We start from the raw sequence: 15,961 nt of genomic DNA on the forward strand, positions 1-15,961 counted from the left end.
TGGCAAAGACATAATTTTTTTTACTTTTTTTCTCTTTACTTATGCTTTTTCTCTACCACAAATAACCTTCAGCCTTAGTTTTTCTAACCTCCCAAATCTCCAAACCTCTCTACCTTTCAGCATCTACCTCAGATGTGTCACTCTTTCACAAAGTCTGCCCCAATTCGGCTGTCCTTCTCCCTACACCCTTTCTGCTTCTCCCAATAGTACTTTATGTGGCCTATTATTCTAACATATGACTTCCATGTATTTATCATAGTTATGTAAGTATACATCTTTTTCTTCTTTTCTATAAACTCTGGACTTCAAAAAATAGCACAATATATCTCTGATTCACATTTGATAATTCTGGAGACCTAAAGTAGTGTCTTGTACATAATTGATACTTTTTGAATAATTTAGGTTTTCAGTTGTTGTCAGCATATAATGAACCCAATCACTATCTTCTGAAATTTAAGTGGCTTAAACTATCTTTTCCATGAACAACTTTCATAGTTTTCCTGAAAATCCTCTGGCAATGACTTGACATTGTTCAGAGCTACTACTGAATATATTTAATTAGCCAAGGGAGACAGTCCCTCCTTATCTGAATTAGAAGTAGTCTCAGGTTTGCCTGGCATTCATGGTCTTCGATAAATTTACTCAATCTGCACCTCCAAGTAAATCATCTACTGTCTGATCCTCCACTCCCAATTCAAGTTCCACTTCTTACATGAAGCCTCAGTCTTCGGAGATCATTCTATTCCCAGCCCCTTTCACACCCATTCTCTGTGCCAGTCATCACTGTAGACATGGCAGACACCGTATTAATGTTTGCTCTCTTCTCATGTATGTGGCAAGCTGCTTAAGGATCAGGACATGACATACATGTCCATAAGCATCACCACTTAGCAACAGGCAGCACAGAGTGGAAGTTCAGAAAACATTTGTTACTGGTCATTCCTGTAAGAAAGTACTACATAAGGCAGATCCCCACAACCATTTTCACTATGAGTAAAGGCTCCTTAACTCTTAGCTCCACAAGTTAATGTTAAAGGGGATATACTGGCAGATAATGTAAAGATGTTAGTTATTTTAGAGCAGCATAAATGCTGGTATTCTTCATCTTCACTCATTATCTGTCATCTCTTGACCATAGTGCTGGTATAAGACACCCACTCGAGAGGGGAGAACATGGAGAATGGTGTCAGAAAGATATCCGTACCCATGCATGACTTTGTAAGCTTTCTTCATCTTAGCAGTAACAAATCTGAACAGTCACTTTGGGGCATAATTTTCTCTCTTCCACAGTTCTGTAAAATATCTTATTGTGTTTCTTTTCATTAGCACATGAGGGCTATCTCATTTGGTGCTAATCTCCTTTTCCAGTCTCATTCTGAGACACTCATTCAGAATTATTGACACTATGTGCCAGGCACTGTGCTAGAGTCTGGGGATAGAAAGATGAGCAAGCTCTTCCTAGTCAGCCTTCAGTTTATAAATCAGTCTCCAAGCACACCATGGACTTTTACTCTTCCATGTCTTTGCTCTTGTGGTTCTTTTGTTTAAAATTCCATTTCACCTGTGTCTGCTTGTTGAACCCCTACTCCTTGTATCATCAGTGACAATTGTCCCCTGTCTTCTCCAAAGCAGTATAAATGTTTTCCTCAAATTCATCTTTACTTATTTGTGTGTGTGTGTATGTATGTCTGCTATAGCACTGATCACATTGTATTATGTGATACTTTATAAGTAAGTATCTACAGGATGCTTTCAGCTGCAAGGAATAGAATAACCATCTGAAAATGGCCTATACAATAGGCTGTTGAACTAATTTACATAACAGCAAATCTGGAGGGAGGTATGTCCAGGTGTATTACTACAGTCTAATGACATCATAAGAATTCAGGCTCTCTCATTTTCTGCCCCACTATCCTCAGTAAGTTAATTTTTAGTTCCATGAGGCCTTTTGCCTTATGTTACAAGATGACTACTGCATCTCAAGAACATATTTCCTCATACAAATGTATCCAAAGACAGGAAGACGTGGTTCTTTTCCTGTATCTCTCCTTTTATTGGGGAGGAAGATCTTTCTGGCAGAACATAATTGGCTTGACTAATTTGTTTATCCCCTAAGAACTGAGAGGGCAATCTACCTTCCCTGAGCACATTTCTAAGAGAACCTCAGTTTTGTTCAGACAACAAAGAGGGAGGCAGTGGCTGTTAGTAGGCCATCCACAGTGTCTGGCACTGTATTCCTGGTTAGACTGTGAAACTCTTTTGCATTAGGAAGTGAATCTTACTCTATCTTTTATTCCCAGGACCTAAAAAAAGTACCTGCTACATAGATATTCAGTTAGAGCTTACTGATTTTAATTGAATTTCTAATAGATACCAAAGAGATTCTATACGGAGAAATGTGGAGAATTATTCTAATTTATTAGTATAAGCATGAATTCTTTTGTAGTAGATTAGCTTTAGGCAGGATAAATATGTTTGAACTATGATCCTTGATCTAAGATGGAAGTTGTGATATTTTTGCAAGTTTCCTGATGAAGATAGAATCCCTCTTAACGTAACCAGAGTCAGCTCTCACAGCATTTACGGCAAAATTGTTGGTAGGTTGATGTTTTATTTAAAGGTGTCAGTCATTTTGTAACCAAGTTATTATCGGAATCAAATTTCAATTAATCTGTAAACAACCTTCATGACTATTTAGCATTAACTGCTTCAAAATGGAATTTGAAAACCATATCCTACTTTTATTCAGTATTTAAGGCTATCCCGTTGCTGTGGCCAGATGAAATAATGAATACCTTAAGAGAAAGAACTTCTCATTTTGTTCATAAAAATTATTTGGGCCACTAGTATTTACCACCACACACTTTCAGGAAAAGAAAACTACTTTTAGTTTCTCTTAAGAATATCCTTGATGGGGACTTCCCTGGTGGCGCAGTGGTTAAGAATCCACCTGCCAATGCTGAGGACACGGGTTCGATCCCTGGTCCAGGAAGATCCCACATGCCACAGAGCAGCTAAGCCCGTGTGCCACAATTACTGAGCCTGTGCTTTACAGCCTGCGTGCCACAAGTACTGAGCCCACGTGCTGCAACTACTGAAGCCTGCGTGCCTGGAGCCCATGCTCTGCAACACGAGAAGCCACCACAATGAGAAGTCCACGCACCGCAACGAAGAGTAGCCCCCGCTTGACGCAACTAGAGAAAGCCTGTGTGCAGCAGCAAAGACACAACACAACCAAAAAATAAATAAATAAAATTGATTCTTTTAAAAAAAGAAGAATATCCTTGATGAATCAGTAAAAATTACTAATTTTCTTAAATCTCAACGCTTTGGTACTTATCTTTTTTTTGTTTTGTTTTGTTTTGCGGTATGCGGGCCTCTCACTGTTGTGGCCTCTCCCGTTGCGGAGCACAGGCCCCGGACGCGCAGGCTCAGCGGCCATGGCTCACGGGCCCAGCCACTCTGCGGCATGTAGGATCTTCCTGGACCGGGGCACGAACCCGTGTCCCCTGCATCAGCAGGCAGACTCTCAACCACTGCACCACCAGGGAAGCCCTGGTACTCATCTTTTTAGTATTCTGTTTGATGAAATAGGAAGTGTACACAAGCACTTGTATAATTGAACTGCGGACTAAACTAGCCACTTTTTTTTATGGAACACAATTTGTATCAATACTTGAAAGAATGACTGACAAACTATGGTTATTTAGACTTGTGTATTTGGTAGATACTTTCTGTCACTTCAAGGAAGACAACAGACAGTACTTGTTGCCAGCGATAAAATTCAAGCTTTCAAGTGAAAATTAAAATATTGAAAAACTTGTGTCTGCCACCGTGACCATGACCCCTTCCCAATATTTAAAAAGATTTTTTCTGATGCATAGGTGGTAATAACAACAAATATGGTTTTCCAATGTTGTATAATTGAATGTGTCAACATTTTGAAGATCTGCATAACTGACTTAATATTTTCCAAATGACCAGTGAATGATATTACAAAATCACGCATGGGGAAAAAATTCAGCCAAAGTACAAAATATACCAATGAATTTTACTTTTAACAATATAAAAAGTTCACTGATATGGTTTCAAATATTACATGAAACTAACCTTAATTGAATTTTGGTAAAGTATCAAAAAAGAATATCTACAATTATCTGAAAAGGCTATGAAAATATTCTGCCCTTTTTCAACTATGTATCTGTATGAGGCTGATTTTCTTCATATACTCCAACTAAAACAGCATTGTTGCAGCAGACCGAATGCAGAAGAAGATATGAGAATCCAGCTATCTTTTATTAAGCCAGCTATTAAAGACATTTGCAAAAATGTAATACGTAGCCACTCTTCTGGCTAATTTTTTGTTTGTTTACCTTGGAAAATATAAACTTTTTTGCTGATAAAGAGTTATTTAATTAGTTTAAACTTTCAGTAGATATAACCTACATAAACAAAATCTCTTTGGCGTCCTCAATAATTTTTAAACTGTAAAGGTGTCCTAAGACCAAAAAGTTTCAGAACTGCCATTTTAGACCATAAGAAGGGGGTCACTTGATCATTAAATTCAGTTCTAGTGGAACATACTTTCAGTTGGCCTTTCTCTGTCGGAAAGCTTTACTTCCTCTTCTACATGACTCAAGAAAGCATATCAGAATAGAAGAGAGTGAAAATGATGTGGTTATAGGAAATCCACTCTAATTTACTAAAAAGGAGAATTATTCACAGATTTCAGTACTTTATTATTAACAATAATCTGCATCCAACTTCACAACTAGTTACAATGTCCCAGTGTTATTTGTGGCGGGGTGCCTGAAATGTTCTTCCCTAGACACTGAAGAGCCATCGATGGCCTTGTCACTGAATCAGCCTGCATAGAAGCCTACACTTACTCCAGCTGGAGGCCTGGAGGGAGGGAGAGCCTAAGCTCCCCATGGAAGTGCCAGCCACTGGAAAGGCAAGCAGGGGCGGGTGCCTGCCAAGAAAGACTTTAATTAAAATTTTTCCATCAGCACCACCCTTCTGTGATCTTTTCACTAACAGGTATTATTTAGTATAGGACCTTCAAGTAGTCTTTAGAGACATTTTTACAGTAATATAAATAATATATGTAAAGATTTAAAATTCAGTCAGGGCTCAAGATGCCAAGGACCTATTCATTACTACTTACTGGAGATCCTAAAAAGACTAGTATAAACCAGGGCTTGTGGTGCTGAGTCCAGTGCCCAGACAGCTACCCCAAAAGGCCTTGCCTTTGTCTGTAGGAGGTATTAAGGGGAATTTACTCTCTGACCCCCCTCCCATGAAGGACTGAGGGAATATTAGCCAACACTCCCTGTTGCTGGTCTGCAGGCTTTTTTAAAGGTAGTTGCCACCCTCTCACCTGGCCTTTTCCCCCAGGTTGACTGCTGTGGCACTGCTTCATGTTCCCAAATCCCAAGGAGATAGGGCTTTTGTATTTCTGTTTGTAGTGTGTGCCCCACAGTATTCACCTGCACGCCCGAGGCTATCACTTTGTTCCTTTAGATAGACGAGTTTCTTGTACAATGAGAAATGGACTGTTGTGCACACAAAAAGGGAGCTAGGCTCAGGGAAGCCAATATAAAGTTGTCCTTTTGTGGCTCACTCAGCAAGCAAAGTACTATCAAAAAAGAAAATATATATCTATATATATAAAAAACTGAATTGTAATGGTTACTCCTTCCAGGAGGAAAAGAGAACCATAATTACAAACTTTAATCTCCCTTCACCACCAAAAAAAAAAATGTTTTAGATTTGAATCTAAGTGTTTGTTTTTTCAGACTTGAATGACATTTTTAAACATATGCAGAAAATTATACTTCAGTGTATATTCGTGGTGGGTCCTCTAACCAGCTGGCTTTTCTCCAGAGGCTGAGTGAAGACAATTCAGGGGTACCTCATAGTTGCCTTAGGTTTCTGTTGAGTGTTGGAAAACTGCATTTACAGTAATATTTCCTACCTCCAGGCAGAAATCTTGAATGATTACTTCAAAGATAAGAGGTTTTCACACTTGCACAAAGATCCTTAAAGGTCTTTGTCCTTTTAGACTCTCAGATGCCACTTGAATGAATTTATTTACATGTGCTATATGTCTTTATGGTACTCCGGATTCCCTGCTTTGCAAAGACAAGCAGGTTTATGACTTTTTATGTGTTTATAGGGTTTGGCGCTTACCCAAAGGGAGATTTCTTTTTAATCTTTTGTTTGAACAGATGTGTAAACAAAAGCATTGCTGCCTCTCAGGCTTAACTATTTAAGGTTTAATGAAGAAAAAAATGAAAGAGCACTTGATTCTTTTTTAATCTTTATGACAAAGTTGGTGTGATCAGGCCAATGTGAGGGGTTTGGCTACATGGTGTGCCCACTTGTGGCCATGACCATAGACTGGCTTGTGAAGCTCTGTGCTATTCTCAGGAGCAAGGTGTAAACCAAAGAGCTTTCGTGTGATGGGCAGGTCCTCTGGTGATCTTAGAATCCAAACTCAGGCTTCTCAACAAGTCAGAACCATTGGGACCTTCCATTGCCTTTGAAAATCTCCCTGGTTTCCAGTTTTATCAGTGACTAATCAAGGCTGATCATCCAGTTATGGAGAAAACAGTGAATGTGGCTGTTAAATATACCTTGCTCTTTGTTCTGATATATCCTCTGTAAGGTGTTTTCTAGAGAAACCGGCTCAGCAGACAGATCCATTCCAAAATTGCTTAATAAAGATTTCACTACATCCTGGTAGCCTATCATAGACAGGCTACCCACCCTATCAGGCTGTTCTTCATTGTACATTGTCCCCCTCCAAGCTTCCTCTACTTGTGGGGGATACAGATGAGCAGAGGAAAAGGAATCAGCATTATCTGTACCACCTATGGATGGTCTCCAGTAATTAGCCCCAAAGAGATTTAGAAAGATGGTAGAGATTACGATAGTGTTTCTCCTGCCAAAATGGGAACTAGAGGCTGTTCATGGTTGTTTCTGAAACTCAGTCTCCTGGATTGTAACCTACAGGTGGGTGTGTATGGGAAAAACTGATTCCTATCAACTTTTCTCATTTCCTTGCTATTCCTACCTAGGCGCCCTCTATAGTTCTTTAGTAATTTGCCTCCAAAATTTTTTACTTCAAAGAAAGAGGGTTTTTTTCCTTAAACATTCTGTGCACTATTCCAATGAAATTTTCTATTATATAAAGATAAATTTCATATGTAGCAGAGAAAAAAGAAAAATGCTAATGTAATCATATGGCTGTGAGGTAGGGGGAACATTCCTTTTTTTCCTTTTTTCAGTACACTGACATCAAAGATTGTTATCTGCAAACTTTTTAAGAGTCAGTTTTATTTTTTCTTACTCTTTCATATTGAAAATTTATATATACCTTATCTTTTTTCAGTTATATCTTTTAAAAAATAACCACTGGCTATTGCTATTAATATTGCTATTTGGCTTAGGTCTAATGCCTTGAAATACGGACAGTACACGTTGGGTCCAAAGGAAAAAGAAAGTATTTATTATCAAAGGTCATTTGAATGTCTCATACTATTGATCTAAAGATAAATTTTCCTTCTAGAACCAATATAAACCTAAAAGTTTACAGTAAGAAATAAGTGGTACAGGATTATGTACAGTTGACTAGGTCTAGTGTAAATTCATTTTGGCTACTCTAAAAGAAGAAATTTTTCCCTACAAAAGTGCCCTCTTATTTATTGTAATCCTAATGTATATCTTTTACAACTTAAAATTATAGCTTTTATTTTACAGACTGTATACTTTATACACGTTTAAATAGTAATTTTATGATGTATTTTTAAATATATTTTATAGAGACATTAGAAAAATGAATAATGATTTTATAACTTTATCAAAATTAAGTCAAAACAGATGTTCATCATATACTACTATGCAGCATAGGGAAATACAGCCTTTGTTTTATAATAATGTAATAATTTAATAATGGAGTATAATCTATTAAAATATTGAATTACTATGTTGTACACCTAAAACTAATATAATATTGTAAATGAACTATACTTCAATTTTTTAAAAAGCAGTTATTTATGAAGTCTTTGAAGTGAGCCATTTCCACATTAAACATTTGATTGTGGATAGGTAAGGAGACTTTTGGCCAAAATATATTAAAACAATTACCATTTATAGAAATAATACATATTTAATGTTTTTGTTGAACTAAATAATTTTTTATATTCCGAATTTTATTTTTAATGACAAATATTTACTTTTCTGACAATAACATGTTATGTTTTAAATGTTTAATTATATAAATCAGATTAGGACTTAACATAATTAGCCGTGGCCGACCTTTTACCTTTTTAGACCTGTTTAACTCTGAAGGGGGAGGGTTTTCCTCTACTTTTTCAACATTCAACTGGCTGCTCCACATAGTACATATACGTCCAAAGGAGGAAGACATATTACCACTCATAAATTAGGATTATTATTTCAATATTCTCTGATAAATTCAGCTTCTTAAGTAACCTCACATTTCCATTCAGTTAATCTCATCATCAAATGGATCTTTTAACTGTATGTTTATGTTATTTAGAAATAATTACTATACTCTTTACACTTTATTTTTAATAAAGATACCATAAGTTGAACTTGATTACTTTCATAAATATACCATAGTAGAAATACCTAACAATATCCAATAATTTATGAAGATAATCATGAACATAGCAATTACTAAGTTATAAATTAAACTCTAACAGTGTCAAGCTTTCTAAAATACTTATTAGCAGTCATATTTATACTATACAAATACTGTACAAAGTTCTTGTCTTCATAATTCCCTCCTTATCTTTATAACCATAAATCTTAAGAGGAAGGAAACCTTCATCAGAATCACAGAGTATAGAAGTAATTTCTCAAAGCAAATCTTGGATAATTTAGAAGAAACTTTCTAGGAAAAAGGAGCAATTAGGGGCTTTTACAGAAACTGGGCTTTCTGCTTTCTTCATGTTATGATCTCAAAATTTCCTATCAGATACAGACATAGTGTTCCAGTTGTTGGCCATTCTGTTCTCTGGTGGAAAGAAGAGTAGGTTTATTTTGCTTTCTTGAGCAAGCAATCTCACCCTCTACCATAATATTAAGGAGTGATAATGTTATCTTTTAATTTCCTAGTCCAGCTCATTTTTACTGAATTTTTCATTACTTGACCCTTCATTACTATTGCTACTTCATAGTGTTGCCTCAGTGTCATATGACTTCCCAACTTTGACATAAGCGGTAGTGAAAGAGTTTGCGTCCAATTTCACATGGTCTGGAATCTTTTCATCTTGGCCACAGGCATTGTACTTTGCTTTATAATAAATTATAACTGTCCCTTCAATTGCAACTGCACTGTCACTATTTTCCTTATATCAGCTATTATAAAAGATACTATTTTACTATAAATAGTGAAACCAGCTTTTATAAGAAGGGCATCAAAATGTTTTTAAAATAATTGGTAAACAAAATTTGTTTCACAGCCTTGTTTTAGTAAGTGTTAAACTACCCTACTAAAATGGAAAACTGAACCTAGATATTTTTTAAGTAAGAGATGGGATATTGAGCCAGTGTGAGAGAACAAATGCTTTTCTCTTTTAATGATTATCTAAAATAATCAGGTTTTTAAGTGTATAATATGTGGCATAAATTAAAGATCCACATGTCTGATAGCTATGAATAGAAAAGTTGAATTTTCCTGAAGAATTTGTAAAATCAACTTGAGAAAAAATGTATCTGTTCGAAATATGAGCTTTGTAATGCTGCCAGGGTCAGAAAGACCCAGAGTAATCATGTAAATAATTGAAAATTTCCATGGCCTGGCCTGCTTTCTCCATGGCTTCAGAAATTGCAGTATATGAGGAGGGAGTGTTCTTGGTTGGCCCCATTCCTTCTCTTTCGGTTTACTCCCTTTATCCCCATGTAAACGTTCCCGTCCCTCCTTATAATAATGGATAATTATTTCTTGGGAATCATCAAAGATTATGAGCTATTTTATTAGGAACTTTTAACATTCATCTTGTTTTCTTGTGATGTAAAATAAATGCATCAAATCTCTTTCAAATTTATCTTTAAAGATCAGCATTTTCCTCTCTTTATTAATAATGTTTTAAACTTTAAAAATGATGTCTTTGAGGAAAGTACTGTCAGCATTACTGACTGAAGCAAAGCCCTGGTTCAAAATGGCAACCTGGCATTTTGTGTTTGTCCACGTGAGTCACACTAGATTTTGAAGAAGTCAATTTCTTTTCATTAGAAGTGGTTTGCTATTAAAGAACATATAATTATGTCTTTTGTTCAGTTTATTTCAATGAAATGAACTTGAATATAAATTAAAGAGATAAATGATTTATTTTAAAAACAGAAAAAACTAAAAATGGGAGGGGGGTGGGGCTCAGCTTTTTTAAGCCCCTTAATAGTAGGGGCCTCTTTGTATATATAAATATTTTTCTTCTCAACTGCATAGCATGGTGGCAGGAACGTAATAGGTGCTTAGTAAATATTTGTGGAATGAAAGCCATTCCCTACCAACATTCAGTGATATGTGCCACTTGAATCCCATTGAACTCCTGTAAAAGAAAAAATCACTGTCTCATTGACAATTACTAATCTGTGTCTTGTAGTATTTGTATGCCTGCAAATTTCTTAAGTGATAGTTTAACTGGGTTTAGAATTCTAGGTTGACGGTTTTTCCCTCCCAGCATGTTGAAGATACTCTCATTATCTTCTCTTGGTGGTGGTGATGGTGGTAGTGGTAATGAGAAGTCTGCCTTTAGTTTGATTATTATTTCTTTGTGGGATAGCTTATTTTTCTCTGGTAGTTTTTAAGATATTCTCTTTATCTGTGATATAACAAGGTACAGATTTATTTTCATTTTTCACACTGGAGATTCTCTCTCCTTTTTTAGTTTGAGGATTCATGCCTTCTTCAATTCTCTGCCATTACTTCTTTGACATTATCTCTTCCATTTTCTGTTATCTCCTTCTAATATTTTAGAAATTTTGGTATGTTTTCTGCCATGTCTTCTGTCTCTTAATTTTTCTTTCTTGTCTTTCTTTCTTGTCTGTCTTCCTTTCTTCCATTCTTTCTTTCTTTCCTTATTTCTTTCCTTTCTTTCTTTTCTTTCTTTCCTTTTCTTTCTTTCTTTCTTTCTTTCTTTCTTTCTTTCTTTCTTTCTTTCTTCCTGCCTGCCTGCCTGCCTTTTTTTCCTCCTTTCCTCCTTCCTTTCTTCCCTCCTTTCCTCCTTTCTCTCTCTCTCTCTCTCTCTCTCTCTCTCTCTGTCTCTCTCTCTCTGCCTAGCATTCTGAGTAATTTTACTCTACCAATTTATCAACTGTCATTGTAAGGCTGTGTAGCCTGCTGCTTAACCCATATTTTAAGTTTGTTTCTATGTCTATTTTTTTTCAAACCTATATTTCTTTTCTAGAATTTGTATTTGGTTCTTTCTCAGATCTGGTATTTTACAATACCCAGTTCTTCCTTTATCTTTCTGGATATGCTAATGAGTTAAAGTCTCTTTCAGATTGCTTTGTTATCTATAATTCCTCAGATATGGATTCTCACATTTGTTGTATCTGTCCACTTTCATGGCAGTGGGCTTTGTGTGTTCTTTATAATTTTTAACTGAACTCTTTTTTCCCCCCCGCATTGGAATCACAAGCATTCTCTAGATTTAAAAAGTGTTCCTATGTTATATTTTTGTATTCACCCCTCATTGAGATCTATGGTTTTCACGGGTTCTGGGCCAGTTTTTTATGTTGGTTTTTAGCTTAGATTTTTCCATACAATGCAAGTGCTACAAAATCAGATTCCACAAATGGCACAGGCTGGGCATTCCATGTTTTCACCAGTGATTCTATCTAGAGTAACAAGGGAGCCTGTTTCTATCCTGTGCCCCCAGTTTGGGCTTTCCTAGCTTTAATTTGAAAACTGGATATCCATTTAATTCCTGCTGTGTTTTTATTTTGTTTGTTTGTTTTTTAATTCAGAGAGTTAAATCATTTCCATTTTCCCTCTACACATGGAATCCTGCAGACTAGAATTTAGGACCCTATTCCTCGGGCTGCTGAGCTTCAGCTCCCACCTACCACTGTGTTACTTGGCTTTAGCATCTAGAGATTTTCCTTTCTTACTTTTGAGCTCAAATATAATTTTGTTGTTGTTGTCAAATTGCATCCAATATTTCTGTTTTTGGAATAAGATGGGAACTTTCCACATACTCACCTTACCATTTTGTCAGGGAAAATGGAACCATACATTTTAAAATTATTTTTTTCTTGACTCACTATTTTTAACAATTTGTATTATGCAAGACACCCTTAGTCTGTAAAATAAATGTGATTCTATCTGTAATTTCAACCACCTCTAGTTAACATCTTAACAATCACTAAGTAATTCTTGCAACCCACTTCAATTCTTTGCTTCAGTCAGTAATGCTGACAGTACTTTCCTCAAAGACATCATTTCTTAAAGTTTAATAATTCTTGCAATCCTACTTCAACCCATATTGAAGTAGGATTTACAAAACTAGTGTATTGCATTATTATATAAAGGTTGTTATTTCTTAAAAGTTTGACTGCTTATATAAGATTAAATAACCAAAAGTCTGCTTAATAATATTGAGAGAAATTGCTGAATTAAATTTTTTAAACATCCCATTTTTATGCCATTATTTATATAATCATTAATTTTTATCCTTGTTTAGGAGAGTGGATGCCAGCATGTGTATCAGTATACCCATAGTCTTGACAGTAGAAACATCATATTACCATTACTTTTATTGTATCTTTAAGAAAGGTATATCTTTAGCATATATCTTAAACAAAGAAAAGAGAAACATCACATCACTGCTACAAGTAATATCTTTTTAAAGATCTAACAAGATCTGACAATGATATTACTTGGAGAATATGATATACTAGATTGTAAAGAATACTGGGAAAAAGTAAGACAGTCTCCTTATTTAACCAAAAATGACTGTTTTTTCAGAGTTTTTGCTTTCATCCTTTTTTCAGACATATAAGGAAAAAATGAAGGGAGATACATCAACACATACAAAGGAATGCCAACAACCAAGTGAAGGCAGCATTTCCTTTCCCCTTTACATTTCACACCCTGTAAGCCAGAAGAAGAAAAATGTCTACCGAACAGGCCAGACCACCTTCATAATTGGAGAAACACCAAAAGGGATCCGCAGGTATGTCATCTATAACAACATTGGACTTTATGAATGATTCTCAAAAGAAATATAACTACCTAGTAAAATACACAAATTATTTGAATTTTAACTATACATGGCATCTGAATATTTCAGATAAATATGAATTCGTACACTTTAAAAAATAAATCCCGGAATTCCCTGGTGGTCCAGTGGTTAGAGCGCTTTCGCTGCGGTGGCCTGGGTTCAGTCCCTGGTTGGGGAACCAAGATCCCACAAGCCATGCAGCACGGCCAAAAAAAGAAAAAAAATCCCAAATGTTTTAGTGTTTTAAGAAGGCTAATCCCCAAATTGATAAAAAATGAAATTATTTTATATAAGTGAAATACTTAAGTGCATTATATTCATTCACTCATTGAGTATTTATTGAGCATCTAATATGCACTCAGGCATTGTGCTAGGAGCTAAATATACAGTGTAAAAAAAGAGACATAGACATAGAGCTTACAGTACAGTGGGATGGGGGTTGGCATCAAACCATAAAATTTTCAAAAGTAAAAAAACTTATAAATAAATAATTATAAAATGGTGTGTTATAGGAAAAAAGTAGACAGGCCTCCTTTATAGAGAATAATGGGATCGGGAGGGATATAACTCCCTTTCTACTAGGTAGTCAGGGAAGACCTCTCTATACGAGTGACATTTAAGTTAAGACCTGAAGGATAATGAAGCAGAGAACCAAAGTAAGAACTTTCTGAAGAGGGAGGAGGTTTTGAGAGAAGACTGGTGTACTTAGTGCATAATAAATCAAGCAGAGAATGGCATGAGATGAAGGGAGAGACATAGATGGGGCTGGAGCATGCCAAGCCTTGTAGATTATAGAAAAGAATTTGGATTTTGTTCCAACTGCAGTAGAAAGCTGTTGAAGCATGACATGATCTGATGTATGTTTCTAAAAGATTTTTCCAGCTTCTGCATGGAAGAGGGCAGAGTGGACTAGGGGAAACCATAAGGAACTAGGTGATGGTGGTTTGCAATAGAGTAGTTGCCATGGAGACAGAGCCGAATGGATAAATTCAGTTTGATGTTGAACTGTGTTTTGGGAAGGGGAGAAGACAGGATTACTCCCAATTTTCTGCCTTAAGCAGCAGACTGGATTCACTGAATGGGGAAAACTAGGAGAGACACAAGTTTGAAGTAAAAAAAAAAAAATCAAGAGTTCTCTTTTGCTCATATTAAATTTGAAGATATAGGGAAATGTCACATGAGCAGTGGATATGCTACTCTGAGATTTGGAGACTGGAGGTCTAAATTTGGAAATTATCAGCATAGAGATTATAAATAGATTACAGATAGTTTTTATAGCCATAGACTGTGTGAACAGCTTAGGAACAGAACACAGAGAGGAGAGGAGAAGCCCCAGTACTGAGCCTGGAGAGTGACTGTGGCCTACTGTGTAGGAGGCCCAGTGCAAGGTTCTAAAGTCCAAGACAAGTGAGAGTTTCGAAAAGGAGGGAACACTTAACTTTATTGACTGCTGCTGAGAACCAGAATCAGAAGAAGTGGGAAAGCCCCTGGAGCTGAAGAACTCTTTGGTCACCTTTCCATGAGCAGTAGAAGTAGGCAGATGCCAGGGTGAGGTGGGCAAGCAGTGAAAGGGCAAGCCCCTGGGACTGCTCCTTAAGTTTGGATGTGGAAACTAGCAGTAGCTGGAGGGCATTGTGGGATGAAGTGTAGTTTGTTTTTAAGTTGGGAAGATAATAGAACCTGTTTGTGTGTTGAGGAAAAAGACTAATAGGAAAAAACGAGATCATGCCAGAGAGGTGATAACAGAAAAAGTGAAGTCCTGGAGGCAGGAGAGGGTGGGATCCAGACCACAGGCGAAGATCTAGTCTTTGAGAAGTATTAAGAGAAAGAGATAAAGAAGGGCACAGATACAGTGATATTTCCTCAATTAATTGAGAATAAATTCATCAGCACAGAGGGAAAGAGATTTGGGGAGAGAGAAATTATGAAAGAAGTCATTAGTGGAAGTCATAAAGTGGGAAAGCAAGCTTAGTGGGGCTAGACTTCCTGGGTGATGTTAAGTTCCTATTTGAGAGTAATTCCAGTAAAACCATCTGTGCAGTTGTGCAGACTTCATTCAGCAAGCTTCAGTTGTTCAGCTGCAGACACAGAATAGGGAAACAGCTGAGTTTTACCAGGAGAAGGAGAGAGAAGCAAGGAAGCTAAAGGATGTTTGCAAAGAAGCGATTATAAAATTGAACATAAGCTGGAAAAGGGGAGGCTGATGTTAGTGAGAAAGCAGAAGAGTCAGCAAATTGGAGGACTTGATGAGATGAAGGGTATATTCCAGCATTGTTGTCATTGGGATAACTGGAGCATATGATTGAATTCAGGGATTTGGAGGTTGTGCAGTTAATGGTAATGACATTAGTGGTATATGACTTTGGGAATAGGGGCCTAACATGGAATCGAGTCTGTGGAGGTGACGTCAAGAAACTGGTGGGCTAGGAGTTGGGTGGGACATCCACATGGATACTGATGTTATCAAGAATGATGGCAGGAGATGGGAAAGGAAACAACATTAATCCAGGATCTTGAGTGTTCAGTCACTATCAGGAAGCAACTAGAAAGTCAGTTAACAAGGTGGGGTGGGGGTGAGAATGGTTAAGCTGGATAGCATAAACCTTAAAGAGGGGAAGGAGTTTTTAAGAAAAAATGATCTGGAAGCAGCAATGGGAAGCATGAACCCTGAGGTTTAAGGATGTGAGGTATAAGATCTTGACTTG

General features: G+C 36.6%; 1 protein-coding gene across 1 annotated transcript in view; it reads left to right on the forward strand.

Annotated features, from left to right (window-relative positions):
* The window catches only part of ERCC6L2 (ERCC excision repair 6 like 2), a 139,879-nt gene that overhangs the window by 117,972 nt on the left and 5,946 nt on the right, over nt 1-15,961 (forward strand). Inside the window, exon 18 of the mRNA XM_060015004.2 lies at nt 13,027-13,208. Coding sequence (XP_059870987.1) covers nt 13,027-13,208 — 182 coding nt within the window. The remainder of the gene's footprint in view (nt 1-13,026; nt 13,209-15,961) is intronic.

Source organism: Delphinus delphis, chromosome 6, assembly GCF_949987515.2.
Source record: "Delphinus delphis chromosome 6, mDelDel1.2, whole genome shotgun sequence".
Taxonomy (NCBI): domain Eukaryota; kingdom Metazoa; phylum Chordata; class Mammalia; order Artiodactyla; family Delphinidae; genus Delphinus; species Delphinus delphis.